Here is a 27,204-nt window from a genome sequence, read left to right as displayed (position 1 = left end):
TCAGGCTTGGCTTCTCCCTGGGCATTGGAAAGAGAAGACTCTCATTACTGAACTCAAGTCACTGCCATCCGGGCTGAACCACCGAGGGATTCTGCATTGATGCAGGATTTACATAAACATGCCTTAACATACAGAAGAAGGGGAGAGTGATATGCTCTGTGTAAAGTGAGAAATCACACACATACACACACAACCGTAACCAGTTAAAAAACGGTTTCAGGATTTGTCTATTAAATGAGGCACCACACACTCAGCCCCATTGACACAAAGGAAATTCTTTATTCCTATCATCACTGCCTCCTTTCTGAAAATTAGATTTTAAAAAAATCCCTAAAAAAAAAAAATCCCTCATATAACTTGTATAAGCTGGTACTGTCTGCATTTTCATTTATAACCAGTGTGTTACCATACATTATTTGTTTTATTTTCTAAAGTCTGAAAAAACGAAAGTAATCCTGCTTCACTTAAGCTACAACATGTTATAATATGCCAACTGCTGAAAGGATTCCCAAAGCAGCTGGATTAGAGAGAGAGGGAGGGTGGGCTAAAGATGGCACACTTGGGACTGGCCTCAGCCCCACACGGCCTCCAGCTGACGGGACCTACCCGGCACCAAAACCCAGTAATTTACCGTCACCGATTGGTCTGCTGGGAACCATCACATCAGGATTTTCTAACGACACTCCTGGAAGACCAAAATCACATGTCATATACATCAAAGCATTTCTATAACATCTTACTCGGTCTTCATAGTAACACTATGAGTTTCCCAGGCTAGGCATTGGCACCATCCCATTTTACATGTGAGATAAGTGATGTCCAGAGAGGTTAACAAAGTCACACAATAGTACTGGGGACAGAAGCTGGGTATTCTCGCTCCTATTTCATACCCTTTCCCCTTGCAACATGGCCTACATTAGGGACCAAGGCTCTGGCTGTTCTTTCCTCTTTGGTCATTCAATGGGAGTCAGCTGCTTCGACAATCCACTAAAACAAATACACACACACACACACATAACAGATAATTTTTTTCCTCTCAATCTTCCAATGGCACGCTTGCAAGGCCATGGGAAGGCCCTCCTCCATGAGAGGAAGCATAGCCCAGAAATGAAAAGCTCGGTCTCTGACGTCAGGCTGCCTGGGTTCACATCTCAGCTCTGCCATGTATCAGCCATGGAGCTGTGGGCAGGACTCTGTCCCTCAGTTTCAACTAAATATAGGAGAAATAAGAGAACACAGCTCATGGGCCTTGCAAAAAGCAGGCGGTGGAAGCAGGATGTGGGTGTTCGCAACTGCCTTTCACAGAGGTGCCAGATGAGCCTGAAAGGCAGAAAATGAGCTTTTTCTGTCTTTAGCCCCAAACCACCTTGGTATATGTGTATCCCATACACACTAAGCATGAATTTGAGCACGCTCTGGGAGTTGGTGATCGACAGAGAAGCCTGGCATGCTGCAGTCCATGGGGTCACAAAGAGTAGGACAGGACTGAGCGACTGAACTGAACTGATACACATTAAATGTTCAATGAACATCAGCGATCATCACTGGTATTATCAGAACATAGGCTTTAGAGTCGGCTTCAATCAGGTTCAAATTCATCCACAGAATAGATCTGTCATATCAGGAAAGTGACTTGGGGTCTCCGAACCTCAATTTGCTCATCCATAAGATGGGAGGAACAATGTCACCCTCCTTTGCAGGGCTGCTCCGAGAATCAGATGGCCTGCTGCAAGTAAAGCGCCCAGCACACAGATGGAGCCAGAGCTGTTAGTTACCTTCTCCACCCACCCTCTACCACTGCCAAACAATGAAGGTCTACATTGGGTATCCATTCATTTCATTGTTTCCACATCTCAAGCAAAACGTGGCAGACATGTATTAGAATACCTGAAGCAGGAGAGATGTCTTCTTTATAAGGTATTTTATTTACTAAGTGGCATTGCCTCATAGCATTAGGTGAAGAGGGAAAACTGACATTTTCTATAAAAATAAGCTCTAGGTTGCTATCGCTCTCATTTGAACTCACAGCTCTGACAAAATCACAGCTCTCAGAAAGGTTTTTTGAGAAATCATATATTCTGGCTTCTAGGGTCCACGTGTCATTTACAATAGGCCAACGTTTCAGCTTTGTTAGAGAGAGGGGTGATATGCTGGTCAAACCGACTGTTGGGAATGTGGCTGGAGCAGAAGAGTGGGCCTCAGCTGGGGACCTGGGCCCCCTTCTTGAGCAGCAGGTCTGCTGAGAGAATGAGGGACTGGAAAGGAACCTGAAGGGACACATTTCTGCTCTGTGTCCACAGGAGGTGAACCGTAGCATTGTTTGGCTGGAGATCTGGGTTAAGAATGTGCTGGTTCAGTTTTATTGAAGTGATTTTCAGTCTGAGGATTTCTTAAGGTCAAACTGAATTATTTTTAAGTATTCAAAAACTGAGCTGTAATTGATATATAACATTATGTAAGTTTAAGGTACAACACGCTGATACGTTAATATATTCCAGTAAGATCACCACTGTAGTGTTCATTAACCCCTTTATCATGTTGCATTTTTATCATTTCTCTTTTCTGGTAGGAACAACCAAGGTCTAGTCTCTTAGCAACTCTGACATTTTCAATACAGTATTGTTGACTATAATCACTACACTGTATTGGACCTCCAGCATTTATTTACCTCCTAGTTGCAGGTATGTACCCTTAAACATCTCCCATTTCCCTGCTCTCCAGCCCCTGGCAACCACCATTCTACTCTGTTTCTATGAGTTCAGCTTTTTTAGATTCCACATATAAGAGACATCATACAGTATTTGTCTTTCTCTTAGTATAACACCCTTAAGGTCCACTCACATTGTCACAAGTGACAAGCTGAATAATATCCCAGTGCATAGATATACTACATCTTCTTCATCCATCTCCTGATGGACGCTTACGCTGTCAGTTTAAACTATTTATGGATTATGTTTAGCGAACTGATCTCAAATGTCTCCTTCAACATAAAGCAACTGAAATTCCACTTATAGATGCAAATTATCTCTCACTTCTTTAAGTTCAATAACATCGTAACTGTCGTTCTTAAATGTGACCACCATTGTCTCTGCTATTATTTTCTTTTGCTCCCCTCCTTGATCTGATTGATTATATCATCTTGCACACCACAGTCGTTGACTAAGTATAGCATACACAGAACGACTGGATGGATGACTTGGTTGCAGACAATTTGAGGGCTGTCACTCTTGGTGTCAATTTAAGAGACCGAAAATTCACCAGCCTGACTATTAAAACCATTTCCTTAAAAGCACCAGAACCTGGAGCAGAGAAAGATCTCAGTCTTTGATTCTTGTGGCTTCATACTCTGATGAGATTTTAAATAGGAGGCAAAAGAGTGACAGAACAGTGTGGCTTAGTTAAAATGCCTCAGTGTCTGAATCATTCTAATAGTGCTCTAGGAGGAACCACTGTTTCTTTGTCAATTTCATTAACTGAAAATAAAGAAGAAATAGCCACGGTACTACATCATTCCTGGCACCAGCATGAAGTCCTGAGAAGCTAATGCCCAGGACGTGTTGCCTGGAACGCTAGCTTCAGGACCCCGAGGTCCTGAGCAGCTGGCTCTCCCGGAAGGCCCGGCCGCGCTGGATGAAGGCAGTGCTGCCGCTGCTGTTTCTGCCGGAGGCTGTTCAGCTCTGCGACCACCCACAACCCAGAATTCTCGGCCAGGATCTCACCGGGCCAGGACGTCCACCTCTGCCACTGCTGCTGGGGGCCGCCCATCACCTCCCTGGCCTCCTTCCTTCAGGAGGAGGAGAAGTCTGCCTCTCCTTAATCAGCCTTCCAGGCACCTGCCCCCTGCAGGGCGCAGCTGCCAACAGTAGGATAACAACGCAGCTCGTTTCAACAGCGCCTTTCAAAACCCAGCGCGCACACGGCTGCCAAGTCCTCGACTGCTCGTGCAGGCAAGTGAAGTGACCAGAAGTTAGTAACGGAAAAGGAGACGTGGTTCTGCTGGAAACACAGCACTATGCGTGGTCATGCTGGCAGATAAAGAGAGGAAAGCAGCTTTAGAAACACAAAAGCTGTCCTCTGGGCTGGGAGACAAAATGGGAACCCAAGGCCACTGGCTCAGAGTCCAGGAGGCAGCGAGGGTCGCTCCGCTCCGCAGAACAGCGTGCGGGTCCCCAGTCAGGAGCCTGGCTTGAGGCCTGCTCCCGCCAGACCAGCTGGACACGCCTGGGCAGATGACGCGGGCTCTGGGAGCTCCGCCCTCCTCTCCTAAGGCTTAATGAGATGGTCCTCCTTTTCTCTTTGTGAATGTCAACCTGAAAGCCATCGCATGTGGCCCTCCGTCCTCCTCTCCTAAGGCTTAATGGCATGGTCCTCGTTTCCTCTTTGTGAATGTCAACCTGAAAGCCATCGCATGTGGCCAGGACCTGGTATGTTCATCACTGGCTCTGCGCCTTGCTTTCTTGATTCACCGGTGTTGACAGCCCTGCCCTTCACTGAGGGCATTTTCACCGAACGACTAAAACACGAGAATGACGTGGGCTGTCCGTCCCAAAGATGCCAATGATAAAGCTCCCCGTCCCACACGCTCTTAGCAGCGAGACCCTGACGCGCTCCCTGAGGAGGCGGAGCTCGCGTCTCGCTCCTGGCTCTGGGCGGGGCCGCTCTGAGCCACTGAGGAGGGCGGAAGTGACGTGGGGCTGTTTCCTGCCTCCCCAAAGACCACCGCTCTGTGAGAACGCCGAGCCCCAAGCAGAGACTCTGGAGGAGGAGATGCCGCGTGAAGAGGGCCAGCGGCAGAGGAACACCGAGCCACCAGGCCCGTGAGTGAAGAAGCCATCTGGGAAGTGGGTTCTCCAGCCTCGCCGGCCCCCAGGTGCCCCCATGTGGGTTAAAAAGGAACGGGACCACTGAGCCCTTCCCAAATTCCGGAACCCACCGGATTTGTTTCATGAGCAAAATAGTTGTCTTAAGCGACCATGTTTTGGTATAGTTTACTACACATGTACATAGGAAAAGATAGGAGAAAAAATTGTTATCTGCAGTCATGGACAAAAACAGATGGTCTCATTTTAACAGACCTGTTCCTAGAAGCATTTGCTGAAAATCAACACAAAATTACACATGAAATTATTTTTTAATCTTCTGCATTTACATTTAAATTTTGGAGGATTGCCCTGGTGTCCAGTGGTTAAGAAAATCCACCTGCCAATGCACAGGGGTCATGGGTTCGATCCCTGGTCTGCTGAGCTCGCAGGCCACAAATGCTTAGGCCTATGCTCTGCGTCAACAGAAGGAGAAGCCCTTGCAAGGAGAAGCCCACGGACAACAACGAGAGAGTAGCCCCTGCATGCTGCAGCTAAAGAGAGCCCTCACGCAGCAGCAAAGACCCAGTGCAGCCACAAGTAAATCTGGGAAGAGAATCACCAAATCCCATTGCAATCCAAGTACACTCATTGGTTTAGGCATCATCTCCTGGAAAGCCACATAAGCCATCCTTACTCCCAGCCAGGGTAGATGTCCCTGGCATAGCATCCATTCATGGCACCAGAGCTCAGCGCTGAGCACAACGCACTGAATTTGCCTGTTCGCTGTCTGCCCCTTGAAGGCGGGGGTCATACCCATTCCTCCTTGTAAGAGTTGAATCACAATGGCTAATGCATAAAGTATGACTGAGATAGTTCCAACCACCTGACATATTATCTTATGTGTGCATCAATTCACTTAATGTTCACCATAGCTTTGTGGGGTAGGTACTATTATCACGCCCACTCTCCAGATGAGGAAACTGAGGTACACAGAGGCTAAGTAACTTGCCTAGTGTTACCCAGTTAAGTAAGCAGCAGAGTCTGGCTTTGAACCCAAATAGTTGGGGTCCAGAGTCCATGCTCTTGGCCATTATAACACACAACTTCTCCTTTAACATTCAGGATTCAATAAATGTTTTTGATTCAGTTAATGAATCAACAACAGAAATCAAACCCAAGCTTCTCACACAGATGAGGATTTCTGGAAGAAAAAAACCAGTGCCCTGTGAACAAAAATCAATTCTAAGAACTATACATACACATAAAAAATCCCATATAAATGCTAAGTAATGATAACAAATTTGCTACAAAGACCAGAAATAAGCCCGAATGAGAAAAGATACTCTCTACCCCTTCCTGTTTATCTGTTAGTGCTAATCTAGTCAGTAGCCACTAATATAATTACTTCAGGAAAATCTATTCTAATAGGAACCAAGGGAGGACACAGATAAATAAAGCTCACATACAAATACTGGAATCTCAAGTTCATTCACCATTCATTTCTGAAAGTGTTTCTACCAGACCTGCTGATCTGTATCATCTCTTGCCCCTTTCTCTCCATCTGGGGCAGGTTACAACAAAAGAGGAAGGAGACAAGCAAAGCTTTCCCAAAAAGCGATGCCCAGGAAAAACATGCTTGATATGCTGAGAACTGGCTGCAGTGGCCGTGACGGAACCGGGAGGCACTGTATACAAAGACTGTAGAGATGCATGAACACAAAGCCTTGTGGACCAGATTTCACACTTTTTACTGTTGCTACTTGACATGTTGTGTTCAGACCAGCAGCATCAGCAGCACGCTGGAGCTTAGCAGAATTGCAATACCTTGCAGTCTGGCCGCAGGACAACTGAATTCGAATCTGCCAACGTGGGCAGGAAAGTCTGAAAGCACTGAAAAGGACGAGACCACGTGAATGTGGGGGCGGCGGAAAGGCAGGGAGGGGGTCCGTCCTGAAGCAGTGGCTCTCTGGTCCCCCTACCCTGCCTTACCTCCAATATTCCGGCTACCTCCATTCCAAACGCCACACAGCCAGTGACCGGAAAGCTGACGGAAATGGTCACTGGGAGTGGGTGGACACCAACTCAGACTCTGTGGAGTCAAATGCAACAAACCTAGAGTCCCAGTTCCACAGGTTACTGGCTGTGATAAAAGAATTATTTAACCTGTTTGAAGCACCAATTTCTCATCTGTAATATGCGGGAAATAACCATGGTGCCTTGCATTTGCAGGAAAATTGCATGTTAGTGCCCAACACAGTGCGGGGAGCGGGAGGAGCGTGAGGTCAGAAAAGAGAGCCAGCCCTGCCTCCAACCCTCCAACCAGCCCTCTCTCTGGATCTGGAGACAGAGCAGACGGAACTATTTCATCTCCAGATGCCAGAGATCAGGACTGCTCATTTCACTTTAGATCTCAGAACCAGACTTCATTCCTCAGAACCAGAAGTGACTTAATAACACTTTCATTTTACAGCCAAGGAAGCTGAAACCCAGATAATTTAATACTTGGGACAAAACCATCTTCCTTACCAAGTTTCTCTGTCGTGGATGCCAAGGAGCAGTGTTCTAAATGCAGATCTAATTACTTCTCCTCACAAGTATCCTGAAAATGATTTGTTATACACTCAGAGAAGACAGTAGGATGGGGTGATCAGAGGCCCAGAAGACCACCTTCGAATACCGTCTCCACCACTGATTATGTGACCCTAGTAAAGTTATATACTCAAAATTTCTGGAGCTTACCCTTTCACCTGTAAAGGAGGCCCATCAGATCATCTTCAACATCATTTCTAGCTACAAGCATCACTGACTCAATGGACATGAATTTGAGCAAGCTCCAGGACCATGGTGAAGGGCAGGGAAGCTGGGCACGCTGCAGTCCATGGGGCCGCAAAGAGTCGGACACGCCTGAGCGACTGAACAACAAGCTACAAGCAATTCAGTCCAAACGAAATGCCAATTTCTCTAAGGATGTATTTTTCAATACTGTCCACAAGATGGCAGAACACTTCCTTTAGAGAAGTCCAGCACAGTGATACAAAGGGAAGAATTCTAAGGAATTAGTACATATTTTTCAAAGCATTCAGTTTTCAACAATTTAATCATAACTGGATTTATCTTAGTGTTACTCATTCTGGTCAAGCATTTGGCCAGCAATAAGCCACATGCCATGAGAAAAGGTAAGTTGTAAAGGGCTAAATTAGGATTTTAAGGTACGAAAGTCGGAGGAGCACAGTGGGCAGACTGCAGAATGATGGAGATTTACAAGTGCAAGCTACCTGGCCACCCAAACATGACCAAACAATTTCTTAATTGCCTTCTTGACAAACTGAAGCACAAAAGGCAATTATCTACAAAATGTTTGGATATACAAATATTTAAAAAGCATTTTCACATGAAGAATCTGAAAGAGAAGAGATACATGTATGTGTATAACTCAGTCACTTGGCCGTATACCTGAAACTAACGCAACACTGTTAATCAATTATTCTCCAATATAAAATGAGAAGCTTAAAAAAAGCATCTTCACATGGAAAAGTGACACAAAATAGACAAAGAAAAAAATAATTAGATTACAAACAGAGTTTTGAATTTGAAAATGCAGAGAGATTAAACACCCTGTGCTGTCCTGAAACCAAAGAACGACGTAGAAGAATGACTGGTAAAATCAGAATAGTGTTTAGTTAACAGCTTTGTACCACTATTCAGTTTTGACAAGGACACTATGGTTATTTATGCAAAAGAAAGGGATGCTGGGTGACGGGGACAGAGGAACTCTGTGCTATCTTTGCCTCTTTTCTGTGTATCTCAAATTATCCCAAACCGAAGTCTTCATTTTAAAAATGGATAGAAAAGCAAGAGGAAAAAACAGCCAAGAAAGGACAGAAACATGGAGTTCCATAATAAACGCAGGGTTTTGTAATGGACAAAACTAATGTCCTATGCTGGTAACTTAGGGGGAAATTTAAAGTAGAAGGTAGTAGTGCACATGCAATACAACTAATAATGTGAATAAATAAAAATGACAAAGCCTAGAGAGCAGTGGGCAGCGGACAAAGGTGTCTTCTGGGCTATTAGAGATGGAATTACATGCTGCTGCAGCCTTTCTGAAAAACAATTTTGCAGTAAGTGACAGAAGCCATAAGCCGATAGCCTTTGACCTGGTAATACTGGTTTCAGCAATCCGTACGAAAGCAATGACTTAAAGGGAAAAAAAGCCACCTATTTTTATGAAGTTGTAGCTCTGCTCTGTAGTACTGGAAATTATATGACTACTGGGTGCCTAGACAGATTATGGTGCAATTAATTAAGTAGAATATTACTAATATAATGGAATAAAGAATAATAAATCTGAGAACTGTGGAAAGGAACAGGTAAAATAATTTTTTAAGAGCTCAGTACATGCAGTGTAGTATCCTGGATTAGGTCCTAGAACAAAAAAAGGGTATCAGTGGGAAAAATTGGAAAATGGGAATGAACAAAGCCTATTTTAGTTAGTAATATGGTCTCAATATTATTTTCTTACTTTGGATAATTGTCCATGATTATGAAGATGTTATTATGGGAAGATAGGTGGAAGGTAATATGGGAATTCAGTCTTGGTGACCTTTGTATAAATATATAATTATCTTAAAAGAAAAAGTTAAAAGAGCTCAGAATTATATACAAACTTATGCATACACGGCAATCAGCTAAAAAACACATTCACTGTATAAAAAAGTAGGTCAGCTCATAAAACACTGTCAGAGTTATAAAAATACTTTGCTCTTGTGGGAGGGGGGAGGTGGTGTGGGAAGAGATCATTTATGCTGGTACTTAGATTTTCACTGAACAACTGATTATCAGGATGTTTAGACTCAGAATGGCTGGAGGGAATTTTGAAGTATTCACATCCTGATGGCCTAAAAACAACTTTTATTTTTCCAGCAACTAGGTTTCATTGAGGGAGTAAGGAAGACACTTTCTCTAACAATCTATTTATTCCTCAGGGACTGTATTTAGAATTCCATCGTACATGAAATTAAATATTTTTTTTCCCCTAAAGAAAGGACACCTTCTGCTTGTTTACAAGGCACTCAGTTCCTGGGTTGCTGGCAAATTAAAAAGACTGGAAAGGGTTAACGAAAGATACCCGTTAGACACCCTTAGATCTGTGGAAAGCCTGAACGTCTGGGAGCCTAGACCTTGCCACCTCTGCCTCCTGAGGGGCCCCAGCAGCACGAACAGGCAAGGAGACACCAAGAGGCAGATGGGACCGGCCGGGGGTGGTGGCGACGGGGAAGCCCTCCAAAGTGGCCTCATCAATGTCCGTTCTAAACCAATGGACTTATTCCCAACTTGCAAAAAAATAATTTCATTTAGTGTTGTTGGAAACAGCACTGAAGGATTATCTTAAGTCTTCCCTGCAGGGCTTCCCCTGGCCCACTTCCATCGCAGGGTGGCGAGACCCTGCATCCCGAGGGGCACAGCGAGACTCCTCAGTTTCCCCAAAGGGCTCCATGTGTGGGGCTCTGCCAGCTGCCAGCCACTAGATGAGCCCCACTCCCGCCACCTCGGGCGCCCCCCGCCCCCCCGTCCTTCCTCCTGTTTCGGCCCAACTTTTATCAAAAGCCTGGTTGAAATGACACCACTGATGGATGGTCTGAAAAAACCTGTGGCCCATCCATTTCACTTCTAGACTTCACCTCTGACTCAGGTCAGACCAGAAAGCTGGTCCACACTGTCATAATTCTCCACCAATTTACTTGAAATGGGTTTGCCCTTTGCTTCCAATGAGCAAAATTCAAATTTCTCTCTCTGTGCATAAGTACGTATGTGTGTGTTCAGTCCAGTTCAGTCGCTCAGCCGTGTCCGACTCTTTGTGACCCCATGAGTCACAGCACGCCAGGCCTCCCTGTCCATCACCAACTCCCAGAGTTTACACAAACTCATGTCCATCAAGTCGGTGATGCCATCCAGCCATCTCATCCTCTGTCGTCACCTTCTCCTCCTGCCCCCAACCCCTCCCAGCATCAGGGTCTTTTCAAATGAGTCAGCTCTTGGCATCAGGTGGCCAAAGTACTGGAGTTTCAGCTTCAGCATCAGTCCCTCCAATGAACACCCAGGACTGATCTCCTTTAGGATGGACGGGTTGGATCCCCTTGCAGTCTAAGGGACTCTCAAGAGTCATCTCTAACACCACAGTTCAAAAGCATCAGTTCTTCGGCACTCAGCTTTCTTCACAGTCCAACTCTCACATCCATACATGACCACTGGAAAAACCATAGCCTTGACCAGACAGACCTTTGTTGGCAAAGTAATGTCTCTGCTTTTTAATATGCTATCTAGGTTGGTCATCACTTTCCTTCCAAGGTGTGTGTGTGTATCTATATACAGACTTCAAATATATATATGAATATTTGGAGTATATTTCTGAGGACACTGATCACATTAATTGATGGTGGCCCCTAAGTGAAGCTCCAATTGAGACTTTTTTGGGGGCAATCTAGTGAGCATGGGCTCTGGAGCCAAATCCTGACTCTGCTCTTTAACTGGCTGCTTAACTTCCTATGCTTCAGTTTCCTTATCTGCAATAATGATACTGAGTCCCTTAAATTTTTGTGAGGATGAGAGTTAACAGCAATGAAGTCTTTAGGACTATGGCAAAAAGCGAGTACTCAATAAACATTCATTATTACGAGTGTTTTATAATAGAGCCCTGGAAAATCCATTACATTCCATAAGGACCTGAGATGCTTCTACCTCATGCACAGTGCGGGCACAGAAGGCAGGGGTCTGAAACCCTTCTCTCCTCCCAACAGGCTTGGGGTCCCCAAGAGTGCCAGTGACTCTCTATAGCAGGGGGACCTTCAGAATCTAGGGTAGGGTGGGGGAGTTAGAAGCATGTGTTGTTTGCAGAAGTTCTTACAGGATTCTGAGATGCCCTTACAGGAATTCATACCATTTACTGTCAGAATCCTCAATGTAAATAATCACCAGGAGGCACAAAAATGAACCCAAAGGTCAATGTTCACAACTCTGCCAAGTCCTATATGCTGAAAAACCACACTTTTTCCTTCTCCCCAGTCTGATCTGTCCTAACTCCATCTACTGTCCCAGTACAGACAGATGCACTGATTATTCCATTATGTTTTCTGTGGCTTCTAAGTGTTCTTATAAGTCTCCTCAGATCTTTTATGGAACAAAGAAGGATATAAAATAAATAATACTATACACACACTTTTTGTTTTGAACTAAGTACGACTTCAGTTACTTATGAGAAAGCTGAGCCTCCTTATACACACAAATTCCTAACAGGTGCTGGAACAGACATGCTGGCGATAGAACAGGAGAAGATCAAGGATTCAGTAAGCAATAAACTGGGGGGCGGGGGGGGGGTGGTGGAGAGAAAGTGTCATCTTAGGTAACAGCTCAGCCAGGCCTCCTGTTCCTGTTACTAATTTGATCTGTGCTCTGTTCATCCTCCTCCTGGTCCCTCTCAGTCTCACACTCAGCTTTACAGACATCACTGGTCCAGCCCTTCCAGGTAAAGCAAAATAATACTGCTGCTCACCCTTCTTCCTCCGGCCTTTGCTGACAGCCCTCGTAAAACACCTGGCAGAAAAGCAAATTATTCATAGCTCACCTTCCTGTGTTACTGCGTTCCTTCCCTTCCGTACCATACAATTTATCTTTAAAGGTCAGGGTGTCAGCAGCAGACCAAGAACTTGTTCAGAACCCCACTGGCTCTGGAGCAGCCATCATCCAACCAGGATGTGCTTAGAACGAAGCTCCGCAAATTAAGAGCAACGGAGATTTCAACTGCGAGCCCTGGGATTCTCACAGAACCAATGGCAATATGGCAGCTTCCAGCCTAGGAGCCAAGGTTTTGAACCTGAGTGGTGTTCCCCACTTAACTACTGCTACAGGAACCTATTTGCTGTTTCATGCATAGACATAGATCTGCTTTGGGGTTCAGAAGAATATCTAGGTCCTGCTACATAAGATGCAAATGAAAATGTGTTAAAAAGCAGTGGGAAAAAAGCTATAAAAAAGTATTGACATGAAGCTTTTTCCTTTCTTCTGCATTCTTTCTCTAGATTCCTAATGGTTTTTTTTACATTTATTCAGTGTTGTGCTCTCTCGAGAATGGGGATACTTACAGGGTGAGTGCAGACCACTGCAGGCTGCTCATCCCTATAGACCATCAGCTGCTGGGCTGATGTACCATGCCCTGGCCAAGAGTGGGGAAAGTGAGCCAGGAATCCCCTTTCCCAAGGACCCACCACCCTAGCTCACAGTAAACGGACGACCCTCAGTCTATTACAACACTTGTGTTGGGGGATGCTAGGTACCTGGATTGGGGGTGGGCGGGGGCCCACGGTGTCACCCACTGAACACATCGCTATGCTGTCTGCCCAGGTTGGGCAGGTCACTCCTTGGCTCCTTCCTAAGACACTATGGAGACCGCGTGCCTGGCACAACCCTCCCCAGGCTCACACTCAGCCCCATAGAGGGGTTGAAGGCAACAGCAAGGGGTGGGTAGGGGCAGGGATAGGGAGGCTGGCAGAGCCTGAGGTGCCAAGGAAAGGGGAACAGGCAGCCGAGAAGCAGAGGTAGGGAGGTGGCAGGACTGCGCTTCAGCCAAGGCTCCAGCCCCGCAGCGCACGCTCCACCGCCTCACTGGACGTTGCTCAGAGAACACGAAGTCAAAGGCAAAAGCTTAAAGAGCATCCGGTGAGCGACTGCACAGAGAAACACAGGGCCCTGACTCAGGGATCAGCGGGCAACTGTGACAGCTCACACCAGCACCAGAAGTCCAGAGCGAGCTCACCCTCACGCCCCACACAAAGCAGGCCGGTGTTTACGAAGGGATGCACATCCACTGTGCATGTGGATGAGGCTGCCCTGCAGGAGACGGGCGTGAGGGGTCCAAGCACCTGTTCAATTCCCCTTCCTCTGCCTTACAGGGCAGAGCCTGGCTTATCTTCAAAGGCTTCTGGAGCCTACCTGTTCAAACAATAATCTTATCGCGTTGCACAAAGAACTGATGGAGTGAGATACAAGCAGAGTTGTGATGATTACAGAAACCCTCCCAAACCTAACTTGGCCAAAAGGATTTACTTTAAGTGTGAGGGAGATTAGGAACGAGAGAGGACTCAGGGATAATTGCTTATTAAGTGGCTCTGGGTTGATAGTTTGTAAAAACTGGGCCGTTATCCCAAGTCATTATTCTGATGCAAGAATATAGCCTGGTCACTGAAAGCACACTTCTTACAAACCTTAGCTTCCGGGTCACTGTTGATGCTACAAGAATCATCATCATCGGCATGTGGAGCGTTTCTAGAAAGAAAAACAGAAAATGGGACTTAGGATTCTATTGCAATCTCCAGCTGCACAAAGCCACACCTCCTGGCGGGTGCATCCAACGCCCCTACCTGAGTTTCAAGGATGCATAGCGCAGGGTGGCTCCTTCAAACTCTTTTAAACTGGGGTCCGGATTGACTGTGGCCGCGTGCAAATCCTAGAGGAAATGAGATCCCTGTTAATGCAGAAAGGCAGAAGGCCTAGCATGCGGCCTCAGATATCAGAGGGGGGAGAGGTCCTCCCAGCGCGAGGCAGAGATTGTACGTGAGCTCAGGCAGAAAAAAAGGCATGCATGGGCTGCTGATGCCGGCTCAGTGCAAATGCCGGTTCTTAAAAGACAGTAGGAACCTGGGGCGACCAGTCTGAAGTCATTCACAATGGGAGACATCAAAAAAAGCGACCATGTGTGAGCCCCACCGCCTGAGCCAGAAGCCCCTCAGTCCGTCCCTGCGGAATGCGTGATGTTCACAAAGAAGATGCAGCCACAGCCATGCAAAAAGGACAAAATATTGAATGAGCTAAAATCTGACCATATACTTGCCTTCCAAATGTCACTATTAATCTTTCCCCCATTCAGAACAGCAAAATCACTCCATGGCTGTTTCTAGACATGTAATTATTCACATAGGAAAAAGCACATTGATTTAAAAAAAAAAAGAAAATAATAAAAGGTAGAAAAGGAAAGAAAAGAAAAGAAAACACACACACACACAAGACACTGTGGTTAGCATTGATATTCACAGATGGGTTAGGGAACAAATTCACTCTGACAGCAACACGTAGCTTGCTCTCCCTAGATCCACATCGTCACTAGAGGCCCAGGGCAGGGGGGCGCTTTAATTACTTACCAAGACAAATGGCTGAATGTTATTACCAGACAGTAAAGTTACTATCTACATGTGGTCTTAAAAGCACACAATATGCATCAAAGTATTAAAGGCCTAGCATACCTAATTCCGTAAGAATTTTTTCTCTTCTATTGACCAAAAGAACTGTTTTCTTGAGGTATGCTGGTCAATGAGCTGGTTGAAAACTGGGGAGTGTCCATAGCTAGCGGCATAACAAAACTAGGGGCCAAATTATCTCCACTTAGGAAAAAAACAATAATAAAGGAGGGTAAGGAACCCTGCCTGACCTCATCTTGCTGAGATTTAATCTAATAAAAAGAGTCTAGACAATCTAATGTAAATTCCCCTCATTCATACAAAGCTCTACCTCCTTGCCACCCAAGCCTCTTCACAAATTAATATTCGATCACAAAATGCTTTCCTAAACATAGTTATAGGACAAAGCGTGAAGCCTTGCCTTGCTGGCAAACCTCTTACAATAGACCTAGAATCTAAACAACTCCTTCCTTTATTAACCTTGGATAACATGGGAACAACTTTTTTCTTTCTACTCCATTAACTGAATATTCAAATATTTTCCATGTGACGTTTGGGGAATTAAATGACACTAATAAGACACCCAGGTACACTCTCATGAACTTGTTCCACTGATTTGTCAGGCAGATCTCTTTTCTTGAATAAGCCAACAGGAGAAACTCTTCCACTAAGTAACTTTTCAACTAAAGTTCTTTGAAAATGAGATGGTAGTATTGACCCATAGCTTCGGCACACAATGAATACAATTTTCAAAGCCACTCAGAACAGAAGTGGCTGAGTTCAAATGTCCCGGGTGTTGACAAATGCATTTACTTGGCTCTGAAGGCCTCTCTATGGGAAAAATCATCGCAAATTTGGATCTATCATCACTGCACAGCTGGTGTTACTGTTGCTTTCTTTTCTGGATTAGGCAGCTGACCTGCAGTTTTTTAAACTTAGACCACTGTGTCTATTTATTTTTTAAAATGATCTCTTTTACTGAGCACAGAACAGGAAAGTTGTCCAGCCCCCCACCTCTTTCCTCACTCCATCCTCCAAAAAGTATTCGGTTTTCACTGAGGAGAAAATACTACAGGAAAATCTTCAACCTGTCAGTTGGGGGGACCTGTGAACCCCCTAACATGGGTGTGGGGTTTTGTGTTCTACCCCTAACTGCATTCTTGTGAAGAAAATTTTTAAAAAGGCATGTGTCTGACAAAAGTAATCTGAAATCAGAAATCATACTCCAAAAACACTGTGTTGGGATTATAGAGAGTGAAAGAAGAGCATTTTTAAAAGCAAGTATTCAGAAAAGGCTCTGGCATTTAATCAGACATTTCTTTGTACGCGTGTGTTTAAATTTTTTTACATTTATATTTACTCTTTGGATGCAGGAGTCCCTGCAAAGTAGAAGTTGATTATGTGTCCAAGACTATATGAATTCAGCTCTCATGCTACGGAGACATAAGTCAACGGGCAAACTTCCTACAATCACCTTTCATAGATTTAAATAAACAAAGGTGATATACAGTGATTTTGCAAAATCTTAAAATAACATGTAAGTATTCCTAAATAAACCCTTTAGCACGGAACTCAAGCAAAGAAAAATGGAAACTAGTGTTATTTACTATGAACAAGCCAGTCTTTTTTTCCTTCCTAAATTTAAAATTTTCACTGACAATGAAGATGAGAAATGTTCTCCTTCATGTAAGTGACCATAATTTTTCTTTTTTAAAATCAAGGGCAAAAATAAATAAATAAATAAATAAAATCAAGGGCAATGAAGGACAAAACAACTTGCCTTAAATTTTAAGAACGATATCGCCTATTCATCTGTTTTTTTTTTTTTTTTAATGAAGAGAGACTACACCATTTTAGCTAGTAATTTAAGGAAAAAAGAAACCAACAGAGATGCTTGGGTTCTACAGAAAGTCTGTAGTTTGGGTGATGGCAGTGAGGGATGAAAGAAAAGAGAAAGATAATAAAAGAGGAAAAGGCAGGTGGCGTAACATGCCCTAGGAAAGACAGACACAGGATAGAGATAAAGGGAGGACAGAGACCACCCTCCGTGAGCAACAACCTCTAACTGATCATCTCTCAGGAAAGCAGCTGAAGGGCCCTGCACAGCTGAGAGACGCTGGTGTCAGCATCGTGGTGGGCACACACTCTCCTGGTGCTTGCCATGACCCTGGCCAGGCTGCAGCAGCCCTCATCCTGATTATGGTGATCACGCTCAGGTCTGCGAGAGCCCCAAAATCTGAGCTCTGGGGGACTGACCTGGCACCTGGGGCATGGCACCTGCTGTGACCCTTCATGACCTTTCAGCATGGTGCTCTTCATAACCCCTTAAGGCAATCTGACTGTATTAAACTTCAACTGCTGAGAGCTTTCTTCTTCCAGATTTCTCTTCCAGGATCTTAGAAAGCAGTTCCTCAAACCAAACAAAAATGATGCACTGTCCTTCTGCTGGAAGAAAACTAAGAGTTGATCCTTTGACAAGGTCAACAGAGTTTTCCCGGGGATGAGGTCCAAGGGGATGAGAAAGTCCCTGGAGGTGCTATGAACGTCTCTATGAAGTGGTATCAACATGCAAACTGGAGCGAAAGAGTGAAGGGCTGAGCCCGCTGACGGCTGGGCGGACAAGAAAGCACATGAACATTCCACAGTGGTCTTGATGAAGCCACGATCACCTCACTTCCGCATGCTCTTCAGAAGCTATGAAGTCAACACGGCCGTCCGGGAAGCTCGGGTCCAAACGCTGCCTCTGCCCTCACCTGCTCTGTGACTCAGTCCCCACACATCAGACAGGGCTAAAGAGACTCCCCACCGGGCGCGGATGCCAGGAGGTCAAGAGCGTGAGCCCTCAGCGCAGGGGCTGGCTGCCCGAAGGTGCCCAGGAAACAGCACTGTCCTTGTCCTATACTCTTGCCATGGAGAAAATAAATAAAGGCATTTAAGAACAAAATGTTTGAGAGCCCAAAGACTAGAGAGCATTATCAGTTATGCTTTATAATCCTCTTCTGTCAAGATCTGAGCTGTGGTCTTGATCATAAATGGCAGAGCACCTGGAATTCTGAATAGGCCAGTCAGTGTTAATGAGCACTGTATCCATGTACATGGGTTTATTTTTTCCTTCTTTTAAAACTGCTTTCTATGTTTTGTTGGACGCAACACTATCAAAAGAACAGTTATGGTTTGTCACGCAAACATAATACAAGCAGTTTTTTAAAAAAAATCTAACTAGGAAACAGATTGACAAATGCTTGTGGAATTAAATTAGTCTGCGTGAGAAGCAGCACAGTTTAGAAACTATAAACCAGAGAAAAATCAGGAGAGTTTGGGCTCTAGTGCCGGCTCTGTGGCTACAGTAAGTCAGCGAAGAGCTCCCTCCTGCTACGAAGCCAGTTTATTCCTTCATTCAGCAAATATTTAATGAACGTTGCCACATACCAGGCACAGGCCAAGTGCTGAGGATGCAAGATGAGGGGGGTAGGTCCCAATCCCTCAAAAAGGGAGGCTGACATGCCTCAAGTAAGAATACTACAAAGAGACACAATGCAATGAAGATCAAAGGGCTCAGAAAGTAGGCAAACGAGAGCAATGATTCCCAGGAGATGCTAAGATGAGGCCAAAGTATTTAAGCAGAAGTGACACATAAATAAAAACAGACTAGATTCACTAGAAGACCAGCTTTTGTAATCCCTCGGCATAAAATTTCCTGGAAAGCATAAGATTTTTTTTTCCCCCCTTTTTTGGAAAAGTGCAAGTTGTTCAGCTGTGTCTAACTCTTTGAACCCCCATGGACTATAGCCTGCCAGGTTCCTCTGTCCATGGAATTCTCCAGATAAGAGTAATGGAGCCATTCCCTTCTCCAGGGGATCTTCCCAACCCGGGTTTCGAACCTGGGTCTCCTGCATCACAGGCAGATTCTTCACCATCTGACCCACCAGGGAAGCACCCCTCCTTTTGGGGGTGGGGCAAAAGCATGTGATAAAGGCAGATTCTCAGGCCTCAGCCTTAGAAAGTCTAGTTCAGTGGCCTAGGGTAAGACCAAGGAGTCAGCATGTTCTGCAAGCCCCAGAGGTTACCCTGGCCACAGTCCTTGGTTCAGTGGGCTGAGAAATACTGCCATAGCATTCACTAGCCCCTTCTCGAAGGTTCCTGCCAGTTCTGAAATATCAAGGCTCCGTGAACAGGTCAAGAAGCTCAGGAAAATGATGACAGACCGGTCCCTTTATGTTGCCGTCTTCTCAATGGACGTGAAAATCCTCAGGTTCTAAAGCAATGCTTGGACGCTGTTCTCCTGGGGACTTAGCTGCACAGGCCCCTCCCAGACGCCAGGAGTGATGCAGCAGGAACACAAAGAGATCACAGTCCCGAAACGACTGGGCCCCCCTTGCTCTGCGGCCACTTTTCCCTCCTTGCCCTTATTCTTAAGGAACTGGGAACGCCTTCAGCTGGGAAGAGTCTAGGGAAGACTTGCTCACGGGCCAACAGTTACTCATTAAAATATTTTGTGGAGCTCCCTCTTCTCTCTAAGACGCAACATCTAAGTCAGTTGGAACAAACTGATGGATTAGGGGGAGACCATCGCTGGGCCAAATTTCAGCGGCAAGTGCTTCCCGTCCAGTTTATAAACTTGCAAAAATACTGCTGGCGTCTGCAGAGGAAACACTATGCGTTGCACTTAACACTTCCCTGGTGAACTTTGGAATGTGAAATGTACGATTTTCAAACTGTAAGGAAGCCTTCAGTCCTAGGCTTTTGTGAAGCTTAGTCAACAGATTTGGCACTTACTTTTTTTTTTAAGCCAGCTCAGGAAAAAGCTGTATAAAAACATGCATTTCTAACACGACACATTACAAGTTTCTTCTCACCCTTGACGTTTTGCTCTCTCTCATGTTTCCAAATTAGTCAAGAAATGTCATTAGAGAAATAACCATTTTTTCTCAACTGTTATTAGCACCTGCGGCTGAGTACCAAAGAATTGATGCTTTTGAACTGTGGTGCTGGAGAAGACTCTTGAGAGTCCCTTGTACAGCAAGGCAATCAAAGCAGTCCACCCTAAAGGAAATCAACCCTGAATGTTCACCGGAAGGACTGATGCTGAAGCTGAAGCTCTAATACTTTGGCCACCTGATGCAAAGAGCCGACTCATTGGAAAAGACCCTGATGTTGGGAAAGACATAAGGCAGGAGCAGAAGCAGATGACAGAGGATGAGGTGGTTGGATGGCATCACCAACTCAATGAACATGAGTTTGAGCCAACTCCAGGAGACAGTGAAGGACAAGGAAGCCTGGCATGCTGCCGTTCATGGGGTCGCAAAGAGTCAGACACGACTTAGCAACCGAACAACACCACAATGTTATGAAAAGAAGTCATTTCCTAGAGGGCTCTGCATATGTAACCACCCTCCCCTGGAGTGAGATGAAGACATCCAAGGCTCTCCAAAGCCCCTGATAAACACAGGGTGAAGCCTGGGGTGAGGCCAGGGACCAGCACACCTCCACTCAGGCTTGACTCCACCAGGGGGTAGGGGTGTAATTCTGGGTAAGCTCCCTCACGTCTCCATGTGGGTTCTCAAATATAAAAAAGGAATGACAACTATCGTACAGATACATAGGGCTTTCTGAGGAGTAAGGAGATAAGCCATGAAGCTGGTGTTGTAAATACTTGACTTCCCTTAGCGCCTCTGCTTTAATATCCTTGTCAGCACCTGGGAACAGGGAAGGCTGGGTCTCCCCCAACCTCTTCTCTCTACTACCTGCTTATCCCTCTGCCCCTAGGATTTCAATGTACTGCCTTTTATATCTGCTTGGTTCTTTGACTCTGTGGATGGCCGTATGCACAGGGAGCAATGTGTATGAAGCAAACAATCGAAAGGTTGATCTGAAGAACATCATCCCACTGGTCTATTAAAGTGCTGGGTATGAGCCTGTCTCTGAAATGTCAAAAAGCTACACATCTGTTAACATGTGTCTTGGAGGGATAAGACTTTATCCAACATGATGGCTACAGAAGAGAGGAACAGAGCCAACTTCAAGGTGGAAATTCACCCAGTAATGGGGCAGACCACAGGATCTGGAATTGAGAACTGGGCATCTGCCCACCCTGACCTGGTTACTCAGCTCACTGAGTCCCAGTTACCTCTTAAAAGTGGGAAACAGAAGAGCTGTCTTCTCTGCCACATGAAGAGTCTTAAAGGGAACAAATGAAGTGACATTTATGAAAATATCCTGAAAGCTACAATAAGTCATGAGTAGCCACTGGGAGGCTGAACAGTGCAGATGTGATGGAAATACTGAATTCCAGGAGAGGAACTGGGTGGGCAGGCAGGCAGGCCTTGGGACACAGTTTGAGCTGGGAGGCGGGGGCTGGGCAGTGGGGGGGGTGGGGGGGAAGCAGGCAAGGTCCGGGGCAGAGCAGGTGACAGTGGGTGTCAGAAGGACGCTCAGGGATGTGAATGTGGACTCTGCCACCTGATCATCTTCCCCGAGGTCAGCAGCCCACCTGCGCTGCTTCCCGAGACTTTATGCAGAAAATATGAAAACAAAAAGTCTTCCACATTAATCACAGAAGCAAAACATCTGAGCCACTTAAACCCCAAGATGCCCACCTTGGGCCTCACCCCACCCACGCCGCAGCCTCAGGATGCGGGCTTCAGGACAAACTTCATTTCTTCCATATACGGAAGACGAGAGGCTCGCTGAATGGAAACAGTCTCTCAAAGTCAGTCTGATCATCTCACCTCTGGACAAAGAGAAAGCAGGTGGGCTGAAATCTCAGAGCCAGGGAAGCCCCGTGAGGAGAGCTCTGGCCTGGAATTCAGGAGGATTTGGGAACCCTGAGTTCTAGACCCAGTGTGGCTGCTGGTCACTGGCCTCTCTGCCTTGGCTTCCCTGTCTGTGATGGACGGACACTGGTGCCAGATGCCCCCTTCCCACCCTGGCATTCTCAGCCTGCAGGGCTCTCCCTGGAGGTGAGGATGGTAAAGGGGTGCAATAGGAGAGTCTCTAACAGAGATGCCAAGCAGTGCAGGGGAAGATGAGAGAGGACCTCTGCATCTCACTGAGGGCCCAGGGGTGTCCGGGTCCACTCGGCTCCTGGGAGCCGCTCTGAGGTCCAGGGAGAAATGCCAAGAGGCACCTGGGCTGGCATGGAGGAGGACTCCACTTCCTGGTAGGCTGAAGTTGGTTCATCTCCACCTCCCTGCACACCTCACACAAGGTGAATAAAAGACTGAATGGGATTTGCTCTGGGAGGAGGAATATTATGCTAATAAAAAAAATGATCAAAATTGCTCAGTGATAAGCAATGAAATCCTAAGTGGTTCAGTGTAACTGAAGCGGGTGTCTGACCATCAGGGCCCCGTACCAACAAACCGAAGCCCCAGTCTATCAACAGGGGGTTATAGCTCGCCCTAACCGGCACTTGAAAGATGGAGAGTGTGAGGCCCAGGTGGAGTGAGTGAGATGCTGAAGCCCAGCAACAGCAAGAATGTGGTTGGAATGTAGGTCTTCCTGCCTCCTAGAGAAGAGCAAGTAAATAATGGAAGATGTTGTTTACTTTTAAAGACAGGAAGGGTAATAATAGCAGCAAATACGTAGAGAGGCTTTCGGGTAAGAGATACAGTTCAAATTCCTTCCATGTCCTCAAAGTAAAAGAAAATAAGTTGTTTAAAGAACAAAATAAGACTGTGGTCAGGGAAAAGGCAGAAGTGCCTGTGTACCAGGAATCAAATCTCTTTTCTCAAAAAAAAAAAAAAAGTAAAAAAAAAAGCCATTACTTAACTGTGACCTTTTCCCACTGTAATTCTCTTGAATATTTTGTTATCAGGATTTACAAAGGTTCACTGCAGGAGTTTCCATATTAACAACTATCATGATGGAATTTTTTTTAATGCCTCAATTCTTTGTTTAAACATCAGATTTCTTCCTCAGGGATAGAACAAATTTCTGCTGCTAATTATGTCTAAAATAATGTCACTTCTGCTAAATAAACAGAATCCTCTTTTTTTATTTTTTTATTAGGAATTAAGCATTTAAGGGTTCTCAAGGGTTATTCCTGCAGACATTCTCTCCATGCAATCAAATGAGCCCATGGATATTAATAAGATGTGCGGTAATTATAACACGTCAGGCCAAGAGACGCTCTTCCTTCTGTAAATATTTTATGGAACCAGCAGTGTGAAGTGGTACCTACAGAGTCAAGTACTGCCTCAGTGCGCCCCAGGGAATCTTAACCACTTCTCATTAATCAGCCTCTCTTACTTTCTGTACCTGGAATGGTATTTAAAGAGACCAAAAGCCATTAGAAAATAAAAAGATCCCTGAAAGATGATATTAACACTATTCACGAAGAGGAAGCATTTCAGAGGTTTCAAATGCAACATGCATAAAAATCGGAATGCTTACCTTGATGACCTGTTGGGGCAGAAGCAATGAGTCTAAAGAGAAATCACAAGTTACATCCACTCTACTAAGGATTAAAAAGACACTCCATTTTACCTCGTTCTCTGGGGTGGGAGATGACGTTACAGAACTAAGGGACCCTTTCCTTGAACCCTGAAGATCTGCTGGGATGGAGACAGGGCGTTCCCACTGAGTCGTCCCTGTTGGTATGTGCCAGTAATAGGTCCCAGCGATGTCACTGACTCTCTTCCAGCCAGGTGGCAAATCTGGATCAGTCTGAAAGGAGTGGTCACTCCATATATCTGCTAGAAAATGGAAGAGAACAGAGAGAAAGAGAGAGAGAGAGAGAGAGGGTTTTATTAAAAGAAGAAACAACTACAGTCTCCTGGTCTTAGTTCCAACAGTGAGAAGAATTCCGCAGGCAGATGTGTCCATGGCCCAAATGAGAACTAAAGCCATCTCACAAACACCAAGGATGGTAAGAAGGAGAATACAGAAAGGAAGAGAGAACTGGACGGTTGACACTTGATAACATGGATATAAAAGGGCCCATTATCGTCATTTTATAGTTCCAAGGACCCTATGAACAGGCTAAAGCTCCATTAGTCAGAATCAACTACTCAAACAAAATTTGCAAGATTACAAACAAAATCTACTGAACCCCTTTGTAAATTAGTAAGATTTACTGTTTGGGATCACACCCTCAGCAATGAGTACAATTCTAATTTTCTTTGCTTTCTGGATGAGTTGCTGGATTTATGAGTACTGCACTTGTTATCTTTGCTTTAACAACTCCTCCCATTTGATGGTAAAACATCTAAAAGCAGCCATGTCTTTGTAACACTCTGGAATTCCAAACTGTACACAGAAGATTCCCAGAGCAGACAGACTGAAACAGCCTCGGAATTCAAAAAGGAACTCTAAAAAACAGACCAGTAATGTAAATACAGGAAGGAGCGTAGTGTGGAACACAATAGAGAATGGCGGGGACTGTGGCAAACCGGTGAAAGTCACTCAGTCGTGTCCAACTCTTTGCAACCCCACGCACTATACAGCCCACAGAATTCTCCAGGCCAGAATACTGGAATGGATAGCCTTTCCCTTCTCCAGGGGATCTTCCCAACCCAGGGATTGAATCCAGGTCTCCCACATTGCAGGCAGATTCTTTACCAGCTGAGCCACAAGAGAAGCCCAAGAATACTGGAGTGGGTCGCCTATTCCTTGTCCAGTGGACCTTCCCAACCCAGGAATCGAACTGGGGTCTCCTACATTGCAGGAGGATTCTTTACCAACTGAGCTATGTGGCAAACCAGTAAGCATGTACAAGTCCAAAGGCCTTTACATTAAAAAAATAATTCTTTAGGCACTGTGTGTGTGTGCAGGGTCGGGGTGGGGGGGGACAGGGTGGGACAAATAAAATACATTTACTGGGCAATTTCTGCCATCTCTGGACCATATCAATATTTTATTAGTTTACTGGATAATTATTTGCTTTTAAATATCTCATTTTGGGCTTTCTCATAAAATGGGCTAAAGTGCTAGAGAAGAGAGGAGAGAACAGGAAGCACAGTAAGAAATCCATAGAGAGAGGCACGATGGAGAAATTGCAAGCAGCTGGATGAATATACATAGGTAGGAAAACATAATCAATTTGCACTCTACATTTGGGGATCACTTTATTCTAAGGAGAAGCCCTTTCCGATGTGTCATTCATAAGAGTCTGGAGCCAGTACACGAACTCAAAGAAAGTAGGCTGGCCTTGCCCTGTGCGAATGTCACCACATCAGGTCACTGAGACTGCTACCATCGCAAGATGAGAAAAAGAAGCCAGACAAAGAAGCTGATTAAGACGACGACACAGATGTGCATTCATGAGGGTGTTTGGCAACCCAGCATTTGCTTTTCTCATTTAAATCTGTCAGAGGCAAGACTGCTGCTTTTCTCAAATTATGATGGAAACTTCCCCTCCCCCTACAGGAAATTAAGCATGATTAAATAATTTCAAGTTACCCACATCTTCCACAAACAACTTGAAACAAATATGTGCATACACTCCTCTGTCTTGTCTCCTTATTAGGGGGTGTGAGGGTTGTTTCTGCTGTTGTTTTATCGTCAGTATTTCAACTAGGATGGGGAAAAAATACACAGGTCTTGGGAGTCAGTTGGAGAAAACCCTACCAAAGGTGTCCCCTTCTCGAATTCCAGCAGCTCACAGACAACAAGCTCAAGATGGTAACTAACAAAAGAACAAAAGGAGGACGCCAGTAAGCATTTCTGTGGTTTTTAAGGTCCGAGGGCCTGAATTTACACATGTCCTGGTTGTCTGTACAGCTGGGACACTAGCACCCATGAAGAACAGCTACCTGCCACATGAGCTATGAGAACACGATACCACGTCAGACCAGCGGGAGATACCAAGGTCGGCAGCCTTCTAGTTTGGCTGTCTGAGGTGATGGAAAGGGGCCTGGGGCTACAGGGCAGGAATTGGGTTGTTCGGTCTTCAATCAGACCCAGTCACTTATATTTGGTTTAAATGCTGAGTTTCTGCTGACATTTTGTTGGAATAAAAATTCAGTTCAGTTGCTCAGTCGTGTCCGACTCTGTGACCCCATGGACCGCAGCACGCCAGGCCTCCCTGTCCATCACCAACTCCTGGAGTCCACCCAAACCCAGGTCCATTGAGTCACTGATGCCATCCAACCATCTCATCCTCTGTCGTCCCCTTCTCCTCCTGCCCTCAATCTTTCCCAGGATCAGGGTCTTTTCAAATGAGTCAGCTCTTTGCATCAGGTGAATAAAAATTAGAAGGGGGTTATTTCATTGCTAAAAATTGATGATGAGATGATGATGGAGGAAGTGAGGTGGGAACGTTTACAATACAATTAGCAATTAGCAGCTCAGAGCCATTTAGAGAATCCCTTCCACATCACTCTATACTGGTTGTAAGGAATGTAAGTCCCATGAGGGCAGGCAGACAGCATCCCTGTCAGGTTCACCATCCTATTCCCAACACCTAGCATAGTAGGTGTTCAATAACAACGAGCCGGATGAATGGTGGAGAGATGGCAGATGGATGGATAGACAGATGGGGTAGACAGAAGAAAGGAAGATAGGAAAGAAGAATGAAGAGAGGAGGAGGGAGAAATAAATGAATGAAGTCCCAAATGATGGGAATTGAACTTGGCAAGAGAGGAATCCTGAAGAAATCAGTTCTGTGCAATCTCATAAAACTGAGCAACTTCACAGAATACTCCGGAAAATGAGCTTCTCATTAAGAGCAACGTCTACTTCCTTTGATGGTGTATGTGAATGTTCTTGTGGACAAAAAGAAATAAGATGTGATAAACTGGGAAGAGTTCTGAGCTGGAGTTGAGATTGTGTTTCTTTTTTCATTGATAGGTTCCAAAGGGATCGTAAGAAACATGCCTTCTGAGGCACGTCAGTGCCGCTACCCTTCATTTTGTTTAATCTTCAAAGCCCCGATTTGCTTAGTTCTCCGATATAGAACTATATGCACATTTAGATAAGTACCCTGGACCTTATTCAATAGGTCGGTGGTTTCCAAATGTTATTAGATTAGGAGGAAGGACAGGGTTGCTGGCAGGTGGAACTCCAGGCCTGTCCAGAGTCTTCTGACCGTGCACACTAAGTCGTTTCAGTCCTGTCCGACTCTCTGTGACCCCACGGACTGTAGCCCAGCAGGCTCCTCTGTCCATGGGATTCTCCAGGCAAGGATACTGGAGTGGGTTGCCATTCCCTTCTCCAGGGGATCTTCCCGACCCAAG

The 27,204-nt window shown here is 45.3% G+C and overlaps 1 protein-coding gene across 17 annotated transcripts in view; it reads right to left on the bottom strand.

Annotated features, from left to right (window-relative positions):
- The window catches only part of APBB2 (amyloid beta precursor protein binding family B member 2), a 361,466-nt gene that overhangs the window by 87,745 nt on the left and 246,517 nt on the right, over positions 1–27,204 (bottom strand). For 10 of the 17 annotated variants that reach the window (XM_043438759.1, XM_043438752.1, XM_043438751.1 and 7 more), the window contains 4 exons: positions 23,516–23,724; positions 14,686–14,748; positions 14,216–14,301; positions 14,060–14,120 (listed from right to left, as the gene is read on the bottom strand). In XM_043438759.1, the coding sequence (XP_043294694.1) occupies positions 14,060–14,120; positions 14,216–14,301; positions 14,686–14,748; positions 23,516–23,724 (419 nt within the window). The remainder of the gene's footprint in view (positions 1–14,059; positions 14,121–14,215; positions 14,302–14,685; positions 14,749–23,515; positions 23,725–27,204) is intronic. The other 7 variants (XM_043438769.1, XM_043438765.1, XM_043438768.1 and 4 more) reach the window with 3 other exon arrangements.

Source organism: Cervus canadensis, chromosome 19 (genome assembly GCF_019320065.1).
Source record: "Cervus canadensis isolate Bull #8, Minnesota chromosome 19, ASM1932006v1, whole genome shotgun sequence".
NCBI classification, from domain to species: domain Eukaryota; kingdom Metazoa; phylum Chordata; class Mammalia; order Artiodactyla; family Cervidae; genus Cervus; species Cervus canadensis.
The sequence above is the reverse complement of the archived record's forward strand: the minus strand, read 5'-3'. Positions and strand labels throughout refer to the sequence as shown.